The following is a 13,589-nucleotide window of genomic DNA, read 5'->3' as shown; positions in this document are numbered from 1 at the left end:
GGTCAGAGCAAGAGTGACAGCATGAGTGACAGTTATTAAGGTGACAGTTTGCACAGATGGGGATGCAAACATGGCAAAAAACTCTGCTCAAGACATCATAAGACTCCTTGGAATTGTGCAGAAATGTACTTGTTCATAAGGTGCATATTTGATGACGTTGCCTTGAGCAACTGTCCTGCTATACTGCAAGCTTTAGACCAGGCAGAGCCTCTGAAGGAGGATAGAATCCAAGCTTTGGACAATAGAGTGTACCCACCACCTGTCTATGAGTCTGTATCCTACAAGGTACATAGGCAGTCACCTATTGACCTTACATGTTACCTCATGTGATCTGTGACAGAGTGCAGACACTAAAATATATTACCCCCCGGGCTGCTCATCAACATATGCACCAGTGATACTGTAAAGGGAGAACATAACAGAGTGACTATAGGGCTCTGGAACCAATGTACTGTTTTACTTGTTCCTGCCAGTAGAGCAGAAAGAGCTGGGTAGGAAGGCACTCAACCTACTGGTTAACATATTGCATAGCCAGTGTTTCAGGCAGAGCTTTGGTTTTTATGACCACACTTTTCATCAGAAATGAAAAAGACTGGTGTCACGGTTTTATGATTTTTGTTACTGGTATTCCACATCATAACATCATGTAGAGAACTTAATTAATGCTCCAGTTTCATGGACTGCTGATTTTTCCAGGTACCTGATTCTCAGAAGAGAACTATATACCCCAGAAGACTTTTCATTTCATTTTCAGAACCTGATAAATTTCCACAGTAAGACAACCATTTTACTCCAAAGAGTGGAGAGCAGTGTGTGTCTTGAAGTTAAGCCACATACTCCTTGTATGTTTGAACAGTAACTTGGTAACCAAACATTTGAGATATGGCTTAGATAAGTGAAAGATACAGTGGGTGAATAACTGTTGGATTACTAGGCTTAAGGGTTGTAATCAGCTGTCCGAATGTTCTCAAAGAGAGTTTAACACTTCCATTTCTTAGGTACTGATATTAAGGCCAATGTCATATAATAACTTTTTTTTTTTTTTTTTTTTTTTAAAGACGGCACATCAAGAGACATTACTATTACATTTTATTTGGTATTTAACCTGGACTGCTTTGTTTGTTTTTGTGTTCCTCATTGGAAGAAAGACATAGACATCCTGAAACAAGACCAGGAAAAATCCATCAGGATCATTTGGGAGTGTTGAATGTATGACATACAAGGAGTATTTGAGATAACTGGGTTTGTACTTTTGGTCACTGGAAGTCAAGACCATGCAGAACTATGCAGTGAGGTTAAGCAGTATAATTACGTACAAATCAATGTTGTGTCATAGTCAGCATAAATTCTCTCAGTTCAGCCTCTGAAAGTGTTATTCATTTCACAGTGGCTTCTTTTTAGAAGTGAAATTTACTTCCACATAATTCACTGTTTGTGCCTTCCTACATATCTTTAGGCAATTTCAGTTTCAGCATGGTGAGTCCATTAGACAGACTCCATAAAGCAAACGTTCCTTCAGCAGTTCTGCACGCTCCCTTCTGGATTGTCTTTTTCATGTATCCTAAAATTTTCAAATCAGAGAAACTCTCTCTTTTTCATCAAAACAAATCCAAGTAGGTAGTCACTGAAGTCAGTATGTATCCTTACCAACCTTTTTTTCTGGTGCTTTTTTCTATGTGGATGGTCTCTTTTACCACAGACACATGCAGACCTCATCTGTGTGGAGTGCCTCTGGAGGTTTGATCATAGGATGGGCATTTCCAGCTTTTTTGGTTAATACCAGTATTTTGTCAAACATCATCTTTCAGTTGGATCTCTATTTTTTATTGATCCCACTTCTTCTCTACAAATGCAGGGTAAATACTTCTTTGTGACATGCAAGTAGTTTGAGAAAACAAGTTTATAATGGCAGGTATCTGTGTGCTATATGTTCTCCTGTTGCACATCTGTTTGCTGTTAAATATTGATTCCCAGTGTAGCTTTAATGTTTGATGTTATGATGGCACAGCTAAAGCTGGTATGTAATATTATATACTCACAGTAAGCAAGCCATGAAACAAAGAATCACAGAATGGTTGAGATTGGAAGGGACCTCTGGAGATCATCTTGTCTAACCTCCCTGCTCAAGCACATTCACCTAGAGCCAGTGGTCCAGAAACAGGGAGGGAGATTCCACAACCTCCCCAGGTAGCCTGTTCCATTGTTTAGTTACTTGCATTGTTTCCTGATGTTCAAAAAAAGCTACATGTATTTCAGTGTGTGACTCTTGTCTCTCACCTCTCACCAAACACCGCTGAGAAGAACCTTTCTCAATTTTCTTTGCAACTTCCCTTTAGGTCTTTGTATATACTGAAGAGGTCCTTCCAGAGCCTTCACTTTTACAGCCTGAGGAGTCCTGCATGGAATAGAGAGCTTGTTAATTTAAATATTCCATCATATATTTGAATACAAATCTGATTTAAATATAATAATAATCCAGTTGATAGGACTTGATGAATTTTCAGAATCATCACTTTGCTGGATATTCAAGACAGGTTTCATCTGTAGCATTGGCAAGTGACAACAGTACTGCATGGTATCAGAATCATCACAGAATGGCTTGGGTTGGAAGGGACCTCAGTGATCACCAAGTTCCAACCACCCTGCCACAGGCAGGGTCATCAGCCTCCAGATCTTGTACTAGACCAGGTTGCCCAGGGCACCATCCAGTCTGTTCTTGAAATTATCTGTGTTTAAATATAAAAATTATGGCAGTGATAATGTTTCATAGCTTTCCTCATACCAAGGCACTATCATTCATCTAAAAATACAGAACCAATACAGTGCTTTTGTCATACCATGCATCGATACAACTTCATTAAATTGTTTGTTTCAGTAGGTTGCTGTTAGAATTAGACGAGTTTATGGAACTGTGGAAGTACTTAAAAAATTTGACAAATAGTTGAATGTGCTGGACCTTGTCACGCCAATAGGTCTCTAGGCACAGTAAAAGTCCCATTCCAGTTAAGCAATGGTCAGAGGATTTCAAAGCAAATTGCTGTCTTGGAACTTCATAGTATCATAGTCTCGTGCGGGTTGGAAGGGACCTTAGAGATCATCGAGTCCAGCCCCCGGGATTCGAGCCTCTGTGTAGCAGAGCGGCACTTCTACCACTTGTGCCACAGGGGGGATTCGAACTCCGTGCCCCAGTGTTGCAAGGCGGCGTCCTTAACCACTGCGCCACCGGGGCACACTAACTTCTGCTGCTTGAGGAGAAATTGCTGCTCCTGCCTCTCACCTTTTTTTTTTCTTTTTCTTTTTTTGGGGGGGGGAGGGGAAGGGCTACTCAGGGCAACCAACATGGAAATGAAGGGAAAAGATCAGATTCAAGCAAGTCATCTTAAAGTTAGTGACAATGTTTGTTTTCCTACATTTGATGAGATAGATGGAGCATGCCACCCTCTGATACCTGTACAGTCTTTGGTCCATATATATTGCTGTTTGCAGTCAGATGGTAGCTTGGCTGGATCAAACTGAGCTTTTTAATAGGACAGTTACATTACTTATTTTAGCAGGTGTACAAGAACTGCTTAATGAAAGGGATACTGTAGAGCTTCATTCATGGTCCTTGTTTGGCAAAGAAGATAGAATTAATAATGTCATTGCACTAAAAGTCAGCTGTTCAGTGGTCAAGATAGCTGCCAAATGTTACATGATGCAGATTCAGGAATACTACATCCATCTGCCAATACTTTCAAATCATTCTGGCAAGGTTTGTATTTCTATTTTAAACTTTGTAAACGGAAATTGCTCTCAATCTTTCAGTGCTGAGAACAGTGCATGAAGGACCCCAGACCTCTAGTTGTGCATTCTGTCCCACAGTGGAACAAGTCCAAGACCTCCTCATGAAACTGAATATATGTGTATATATAAGTCTATGGGGCCAGATGATATGCATCCCAGGGTTCTGAGAGAGATGGCTGATGTGGTTGCTGAGCCACTCTCCATCATATTTGAAAAATCATGGCTGTTGGGTGAAATCCCTGGTGACTGGAAAAACGGAAACATTACTCCCATTACTTCCTCGTTACCATGTTAAAACACATACAAGATGAAGATGTGATCCACGAAAGCCAGCATGGTTTCACCAAGGACAGAGCTTGCCTGGCCAGTCCGGTGGCCTATGATGGAGTGATGGCTTTGGTGCACAGGGGAAGGGTGATGGATATCATCTACCTGGACTTCTGCAAAGCCTTTGACATGGTTTCTTCTCTCTAAATTGGAGAGGATTTGAAGAATGGACTGTTTGATGGATTAGGAATTGGTTGGCTGGATGCAGCCAAAGGGCTGTGATTAATGGTTCTGTGTCAGGGTGGAGGCCGTTCACAAGTGGTATCCCACAGGAGTTGGTCTTGGGACAGGTACTCATCAGCGTCTTCATCAGTGACACTCTTGCACCCCCATACCTCTATGTGGGGACCAAGGGGGTAAATCCCTCCCCACTGTAAGGGTAGAGCAAGTCCGAGAGTGCCTCCTTAGACTGAATGAGTATAAGTCTATGGTGCCAGATGGCGTGCATCCCAGGGTCCTGAAGGAGCTGGCTGAGGTGGTTGCTGAGCCGCTCTCCATCATCTTTGAGAAGTTGTGGCTGTCAGGTGAGGTCCCGGATGATTGGAGGAAGAGTCACGTCACTCCCATTCACAAGAAGGGGAGCAGGGAGGACCCGGGTAACTACAGGCCGGTGAGTCTCACCTCCGTGCCTGGGAAGATTATGGAACAGATCCTCCTGGACAACATGCTTGATCACATAAAGAACGAGCACGTGATCCGAGGACAGCCAGCAGCGGCTTCACCAGAGAAGTCATGTCTAACTAATCTTTGTGGCCTTCTATGATAGGAAGTGACGGCGTTGGTGGACGAAGGGAGGCGACCAATGTCATTTTACCTGGACCGAGCAAGGCCTTTGACATGGTCCCCATCACATCCTCATCTCTCCAAATTGGAGGAAGTGGATTTGATGGTGGACAACTGAGATGATAAAGCAATTGGTTGAAAGGCCGCAGACAGAGGGTGGTAGGTTCAATGGCTCTATGTTCCAGTGGAGCCTACTGTAAACGACGGTGTCCCTCAAGGGTCTTCGCTTGGGGACCGTGCTCTTTAACATCTTTATTAATGACATCAATGAGGGAATGGAGTTGCACCCTCAGCAAGTTTGCTGTGACACCAAGCTGAGTGGTGCAGTCGATATGGTTGAACGGGAGGGCAGATGCCATTCAGAGAACCTTGACACGCGCTGGAAAGCTGGGCTCGGGTGAACCTAATGAGGTTCAAACACGGCAAAGTGCAAGGTTTTTGCACTTGGACCGGAAGAACCCAAGGCACCTTACAGGCTGGAGAGGGTGTCCTTGAGAGCAGCTTGGAGCAGAGAAAGACCTATGGGTCCTGATAACGAGAAACTTAATATGAGCCAGCAGTGCGGGCTCTGGGCAGCCCGGAAAGCAAATGGGATCCTGGCACCATCAGGAGGGGGGTGGTCAGCAGGGATAGGAGAGTGATTGTCCCTCTCTACTCTGCTCTTGTGAGGTCCTTCCATCTGGAGTACTGTGTCCAGGGTGTTGGAGCCCTCCAGTACTAAAAAGACGATGAGAATTTTGGAAAGGCCAGAGGAGGCCGAGCGGAAAGCATGATCAGGGGGCTGGAGCACCTCCCCCTTATGGAGGACAGGCTGAGAGAGTTGGTTTTTTCAGCCTAGAGAAGAGAACGGTTGCGGTGACCTCATTGCAGCCTTTCAATACTGAAGGGACTTACTCCCAGGAGGGGAGTAAACTCTTCGAAAAGGCTGATAATAGCAGGCTAGGAGAAATGTTTTAAGTTAAAAGAGGGAAGATTTGGTTGGATGTTAGGGGAATTCTTTACTCAAGTAGAGAGTGCGTTAGCGTCCGTAGGAACAGGCTGCCCAGGGAGGTTGTGGATGCCCCGTCCTTGGAGGTGTTCAAGACCAGGTTGGACGGGGCTCTGGGCAACCTGATCTAGTAAAGTTGTATGTGGTGGCCCTGCTAGGCAGGGGGGTTGGAACTACATGATCCTTGAGGTCCCTTCCAACCTGGGTGATTCTGTGTGATTGTGTGTGTGACACAGATTATGGCATCAAGTGCACCCTCAGCAAGTTGAGTGGTGCAGTCGATATGTTGGAAGGAAGGGAAGCTGTCCAGGGAGACCTAGACAGGCTGAAGATGTGGGCCCAAGTGAACCTAATGAGGTTCAACAAGGCCAAATGCAGGGTGCTGCACTTGGGTCAGGACAATCCCAGGTATTTATACAAACTGGGGGAAGATCTCCTTGAGAGCAGCTCTACAGAGAAGGACTTGAGGGGTCCAGGAGGATGAGAAACTGGACATGAGCCAGCAGCCTCCCAGGAGGCTCACTGTTCCATTTCTGTTTTTTGCTCAGAGGGAAAGATAAAAACTGTCCACAAGTCATGAGATGTCCCTTTTTTTTCCACTTCTTGCTCATCAGCAGTTGTGTGCTCCCTAGCCATCTTGCCTTCAGTGTTAGAGTAAGACCTTTAGTTTTGGACACTCTCTGTCTCTTTTTCATTTTACCTGATTTGACACAGATCTAGAGATAACGCCATGACACTGTATACATGAATTATCTCTTTTCTTGTGTGTGTGTGTGTTGTATATAGAATGCTGTTGTGTACTTTCTTTGTACCCAAAATAAATACCACCTCTGGGTGTACAAGTAATTTTCTGAAGGTGTATGTGTTTTTCTACATAGGCAGCCCAGGATGATGGAAATTTTGAGTATCGTAGGAAAAAATGAAAATTATAGGACAGAGGAATTTGCAATTTGACCTGAGGTCTCCTATGTAAAGTGCTAAAATACTCTTGAATATAATTCTAAGTAGCTACAGTGTAATGAGTATTTTGGGGGAGAATAACTTACATATCTATGTATATCTTTCTTAAGCATGAATAACCAAGAAATTACATACAAGTCTTATTATTAGATTATGAAAATATGGATTCATATTTGTATTTTCATTAGCAGGTATGTACCTGGATAATTTCTTAGCCAAAGAACATATTGGCAGCTTGACAACTAAAGCAGTCCATTATAGTATAAACTGAAGTAATCTAGTATTGCAGCTGTGCTTGTAATGGTAAAGGGTTACTCATGGGAAGCCTCACATTAGATTTTCATCTGTTTTTTTGTTGTTGTAAAAAAGTTGGATGAGAGACCAAGAAAGATGATAAATCTTTTGTTTGGAAAGATATGTTTAAAATAGGCATTCATAACGAATTGCCTATTGCCATAATTTGTTGGTTTTCTTCTCAGTAGTTGCCCTTTAACTAGTTCCATTAAGACTCTAGGGTAAGTGTATCCAGTAGCCTAGTAAGACATGATCCAGGGAAATTACAGGTGTGTATACTCTGGACTTAACAAAAGAACATCTGTACATACTACCTCTTACAGATACTCTTTTAGTAGATGTTTGATTACTTGATAAATTCCTTAAATGTGACCTGCATAAATAGGATGAAAAAACAAAAACAAAAACAAAAACCAAAAAAAAAACCTTTGAGGCTAACATGCTCCGTATATAGAGTGTATATAGCTCAAAGTGTATCTCTGTTGAATGCTTACAGAGTACAGGACATAGTGCAATATATGAAATTCCATTAACAGTCTTGTGGGTTTATTTTCAGTTGAACTTCACTTCAATTTTAGTGAACTCTACAAAGTCAGAAATAAAACTGAATCTGTGACTCATTAGTGGGCATAGACTGTGCTTCCCTTGGAAGGAGCCTGCAGAGTAAACTCCATCTTTATCAGATGTTTGAGAATCCACACATAAGCAAGTTGTTCTAAGTGTCCTTAAGGAGGGGCAAGCATTAAAAGATATTAGTTCACAACAGATCGGAATGTTGAGAATGCAATGATGAGTCATAAATTTATAGGAAAATGGCCTTAAGTTGTGCCAGGGGAAGTTTAGGTTGGATATCAGGAAAATCTTTATAGAAAGAGCTGTTAAATAAGCACTGGAATAGGCTCCCCATGGAGGTGGTTGAGTCGTCTTCCCTGAATGTGTTTAAAAAACGTTTGGATGTAGTGCTCAGGGACATGATTTAGTAGAGGATTGTCAGAGTTAGGGTAGTGTGGTTAGGTTGCAATTGGACTTCATGATCTTTAAGGTCTTCTCCGACCTGAGCTATTCTATGATTCTGTTCTATGATTCTTTTCCCCATACTGAACAGACCCAGGTTACTCAGTCTTTCCTCATATGCAGGATGGTCCAGGCCCTTTATTGTCTTTGTGGCCTTCTACTAGACTCCGTCTAGGAGATCCCTGTCTTTTTTTAACTGAGGAGCTCAGAACTGGGCAGAGTAGTCTAAACATGGCCTCACCAGGGTGGAATAGAGGGAAGATCACCTCTCTCAACCTGCAGTTGCAGTAGCTGTTTTCTATCTGGATTGCAACCAATCCTGCTTGTTTTCCATGCCATGTGCATTGGTATAAAGGCACTTCAGCTTGGGCGCATTATCTTCTCAGAGAAACCTTCCCTCATTCCTTTAGGACAATTCACATTTTTTTCCCTGCTGCTTCCTGAAGTGTTGGTGCTCCCTGGCTTTTCTCTGTCACTCAGAAGTACATCCCCTTCCACTGCTGAATCTAGTTTAAAGCTCTGCTAATAAGATCAACCTAGTCATTTCCTCATGCGAACTGTCAGCTTGCTCCAAAAAATTCATCAAGCCCGGCATACTAGCACTCATGACACCCAACTCTGCCCTCAGGCCATAGGGAAACTTCCAAATTTTGGAGTTCCCTGCAACTGAAGGTTTGGGTAGTATTCCTGGAATTTTCATTCAAAGAATCTTCGTATGGTAGAAAGGATCAGTGGACATGAATCATAAAACATTGTGGAAATGGGTCATAAAAGAACTGTGTTATTAGACTTTTTCAGATGCCAAGAGCACTTTATTTGTGTAGAAACAACTGCAGTAAAGAAGAGAGTATTGCAAAAATGTTGAGAAAGACAAGAGGCTATTTCACTTACATTGCTTTTTTTTTCATATACCATAATGAAAAAATTTTCATATTGAAAAGGTGAGACAATGATTCACTGTACACAGATAAGAGATATAATGTTATTTTAGAACCTGAAATGTTGGAAAAAGAGACCAGGACAAAAGAATACGTAGCCACCTGACTCTGAATCTCAGAAAAAAAAAAAATTAATAGGTCTTGCAATTATTTTACTCTAACAAATGGGTACTTATGATGCACTAATAGTGTTTAGATGGGCATGGCTAATAAATCAAAGACAGCACAGTTAATGATATAATGATTTCAGAAGAACAGAAGGAGGTAAACTAGGCATAGATCAAGAAAAGACAAGAGAAAGCTACTAGAGTAGGAAGACAGCAAGGACATGTGGGAGGAAGAGGAGATGCTCACTTATCTCTTTTTCACACGAGCCAGACAAGTTGGGTCAGCAAAGAAAAATCCAGAATCATAAGGATTCACAACAGACAAAGAACTTTGAATACTCTCATATGTGAGGAAAAACCCTTTATCATTAAGTTTAATGATATTTGGATTGACATTAGGAAGAAATTATTTACTCAGAGAGTGGTGAGGCACTGAAGGACATGCCTCATCTCTGGAAGAGTTCATGGCCATGCTGGATGGGGCCCTGGACAGTCTGATATAGGGGGTGGCAACCTTGTCCACAGCAGGGGCACTGGAGCTCAATGACTTTTAAAGTCCTTACCAACCTAAGCCATTCTGTGATTCTCTGAAGAGTAGATTTGACACAGAACTTTAATAATGCTGTTTAGAATATCACAGGTTTAATGAAAACACAACTAACTGTCTACTTATGATTTCACTACACAATGATCACATATCAGATGGGAAGTTCTATATCAGCCATTTTAAGCAAGTATTAAAAAATAACCAGCTTTCAGTCCCATTGTAGTACATGCAATACTCTTGGCCATTCTTCAGAAGACCTGCCCTGTGACTGGTAGAGAACCTTATTTCTTTAACTAGATATGGTGTTGTTGAGAGTGATTAGAAGAAAAAAGTTAATTTTGAGTTTTATTATCAGTTTTGCATTTCCTCTGGATTCTGCTACTGGCAGAGTAATGGAAGTTGAGCTTCCTGTAGATAATAAACCTATAAATCTGATTGTTACTGAATAATGACAAACAACAGTAATGCTTTGAGAACTTATCAAAAAACTTATCTAGGCTACTGGGACATTATGACAAATATTTATTGAAGTGATGATGTTTTAATTACCTCTATTACTTCTTTGCTTGGCCTAGAATGAGGAGCTGTGGGGCTGGAAACTCTGAGAGTTTGTAGATGATTGCACAAATATGTGCAATAAGGCATTCTTTCAAATAATGCTTTTGTCCTTCCTACAGAAAACTTGCACTGGGTTGTGTTGCTGGGAGATAAATTGGTAGCCCTGACTTCATCTGATGAATCTTAAAAAGTAGAGTTCTGCCATCCAGTGGCATTTAATTAGATTTATCAGTATAAATTACATGCCTAGGTTTAGATAAGGACATCTAGTTTAATTTTGTTTCAGCACCAATACAGTGAGAATATTACTGCAGAACTGGGAATTTGCTTGAGAAATTCCTTCCTTTCAGAGAGCAGAGGAAGGAGTCAATGATTAAACCTTTATTTTATCTCTTTGCAGTTATGTGGCTGTGGGCTCCTGGGCGTGGGCATCTGGCTGTCAGTGTCACAAGGAAACTTCGCCACATTTTCTCCTAGCTTTCCATCACTTTCAGCTGCCAACCTAGTCATTGCCTTTGGCACAATCATCATGGTGACCGGCTTTCTGGGCTGCCTAGGTGCTATCAAGGAGAATAAGTGCCTACTTTTGAGTGTAAGACATCAATGCTTATTTCTGTGAATACTGTTGCTTTGTGATTATTTTATTTAAAAATATTTTCACTAGTGCAAAGCAGTCCTGTGGATCACTAGCATTTCCCTTAACTTACTGTCTTCTGTAGGGTTGCAGTATGACATTACGCAGGTTTGGTCACAGTAATATCACTGGTGCTTTAGCATATGCATCCTTGTTACTGTGAATTCTTATGTATTAGATGCCAAAGTACATTACACAGTTACCTCTGAATGAACATGAAGTGTGGGGTCAAATATCTCTTTTGAAAATGTTAGAAGAACTGACTGGAAAATCTTAAGCACAACTGTTTTTGAATGCCAGTCATAATAAATAGCTCATGGCTATTTTCTACTTTGTCTTTAGATAAGACCTGTGTCAGAGATTGGTGGAATGCATCTGACCTGAAGTCAGGGTCACTGCCTGGTATTACCGTTAAAAAAGATTTTAAAAAATAGTAATCTGGTAATTGACAACATTTGTCCAGCAAGGAAGCAGAGTTTGAGAACCCCTCTCAGAAAACATGCAGTGAATCTCTTGCATAAACTCAGGAGTTTTCATCATGATCCTCACCACTTTGAGGGTGAGAGAAGGGCTTCCAAAGAAGACAAGTTCCAATTCAATTGCAGTTTTTGAAACACAGGTTCTGTATTACCAAGGTTCATGTGAGTTTTTTCACGTGTAAATGTCTCCCTTATATGCTGTTGGGGAGCAGCTAAGCAGTATGGTCTATACTTAAGCAAATTAACTGGAGGAGAAACATGCATTTGCTCACTCTCTGCTGGTGTGGGGTTTTTTGTTTGTTTGTTTTGGTTTTTTTTTGTTTTGTTTTTCTTTTGTTGGGTTGTTTTGTTTTGGGGTTTTTTGTTGTTCATTCTCACAAACTACAGTACCAACAGAAACAACTTTTTTTTTTTTTTTTTTTTTTAAGTGTATGTTTGTATTCTTAAAAGGCTCTGAAGAAGTCTTTTGATACAGATTATTGTATGTTTCTGACTTTTTGAGTACAGCACATCACCCTCCATTTCTCCCACTGTGTATATGGGGATGCCATGGCTATGTGACATACCTCTAGTAGTTAGAAGGTTGCTACTAGACATGAAGAGTAATGAGAAACTGTTGAAGCTCATACTTGGGCTGCTCCCTGCAGAGAGAGATTTCAACCACAGACAGTTAGAAATAGAAATGCTGAGTCATATAATGACTGTTCAAACAGGCAGTCAGATCTAGTTAATGCCTATGTATAAGGGAACCATTCCTGTGACACATCTCATTTACCTCTGCAGTAACGGGTGGCATTTGTTCTGTAGATTGTTTGAGAGAAAGAGATTGACTTTGTGCACTGCTGAAAGTTGAAAACTGATAGTAGAGAAAAATCTGAGATTTAGAGATTAGTAAACAGCGTGCTTCCTCACTGATGGTAAGACATACAGGAACTTTAGTGACAAGATAGTATTAACAATTAACATACTTGAACAATTTGAATTCAATCTTGCATATGTTTAGCAGTAGAGAAAAGGCTTGGAGAACAAGGCCTATAATATCTCCAATTCTATTTCCAATTCCAAAATGTCTATTTTGCAAGTGTATGTTCACAGTGTTTTTCTTTGTTCTAGTTTTTCGTCATTTTGCTGATAATTCTCCTGGCAGAGCTGATATTACTCATTTTGTTCTTTGTTTATATGGACAAGGTAAGCAAATATGACACACAGATTAATTATCTTTACTAGCAGGGAAAACAGGTTCCAGTTGCTTTTGTTTGATGAAAACACTTTCATTGAGGACTTTCTTTGCTCTTCAGTTTGCCAGAGGCTTAACCCTTAGGTCTTGGCTGTTTTCTGTAAGCTGCTTCTGGGAGAAAAGGAAGAGAGGAAATTATAAGGAGAGCAAATAGGAGAAAACATTTTCCTCCCTGAAATAATAGGCATAGTCCAAAGCCTTCTGTTTAGTCTTATCCTAAAAGTTACCTATCATAGTTATTTGATGTCTCTGCATCTTAACCTAAAAGTTACCAAACATAGTTATTTGATGTCTCTGCAAAAAGCTAATGATCTTATGGATCTGGGTTCTGGGAGGTCCTGGTTTGGACTTGGTTATCTTCTTAGGGCCAACCCTTCTACAGAACTGGAGGAGCAAGGAGCAAGTTTGGGGAGTAGATGAAGAGGCAGCTTCTCATAAACCTGCTATCTGATGATGGTTAAGTCAACAGGTAATGCTGACTGGCTTAGCAGATCAGTAAGACTGGAAAAATTCTGGCAGAATTGGAGATCTCTGTTAAACATAGGACAGAGCATATCCAGACTCATTTCAAAAAGGATCTCTTTCCATATTGTATCTTTTCCCAGGTTGTCATGATGATGTCTGCCACTTTCAGGGAGTTGGGGTGAACTTCTTTTTTTGAATAAAATGTGAAAGAGGAATGAAATAGATCTTACAAAATAGTTGTCCTCAATACCAGGATTTATACATAGGCTAACTCTTTCTGTTTTGCCAGCTCACAGCTGAGTTGGCAAGCTGAGTTGGCAAAACTGCAAACTGCTTCCTAGCCTTTTTCCAAATCTCCTTTGTATTTGGCTGTCAGAGCCAAGTTGCACTCCTACTTACATCCAAAATTTCAGGCGTGAACAGAAATTTGTAAGAGAAATAGGACATATGAGATCTCTTGTTAAGCATTCCAACT

General features: G+C 41.0%; 1 protein-coding gene across 5 annotated transcripts in view; it reads left to right on the top strand.

Moving 5' to 3' along the window:
* Nucleotides 1-13,589, top strand: part of TSPAN9 (tetraspanin 9) — a 135,806-nt gene that overhangs the window by 114,165 nt on the left and 8,052 nt on the right. For all 5 annotated transcript variants that reach the window (XM_015871566.1, XM_015871574.2, XM_032446763.1 and 2 more), the window contains 2 exons: nt 10,700-10,891; nt 12,526-12,600. In XM_015871566.1, coding sequence (XP_015727052.1) covers nt 10,700-10,891; nt 12,526-12,600 — 267 coding nt within the window. The remainder of the gene's footprint in view (nt 1-10,699; nt 10,892-12,525; nt 12,601-13,589) is intronic.

This window comes from Coturnix japonica, chromosome 1 (genome assembly GCF_001577835.2).
Source record: "Coturnix japonica isolate 7356 chromosome 1, Coturnix japonica 2.1, whole genome shotgun sequence".
Lineage (NCBI taxonomy): Eukaryota > Metazoa > Chordata > Aves > Galliformes > Phasianidae > Coturnix > Coturnix japonica.
Note: the sequence above shows the minus strand (reverse complement) of the source record. Positions and strands in the feature narration are given on the sequence as shown.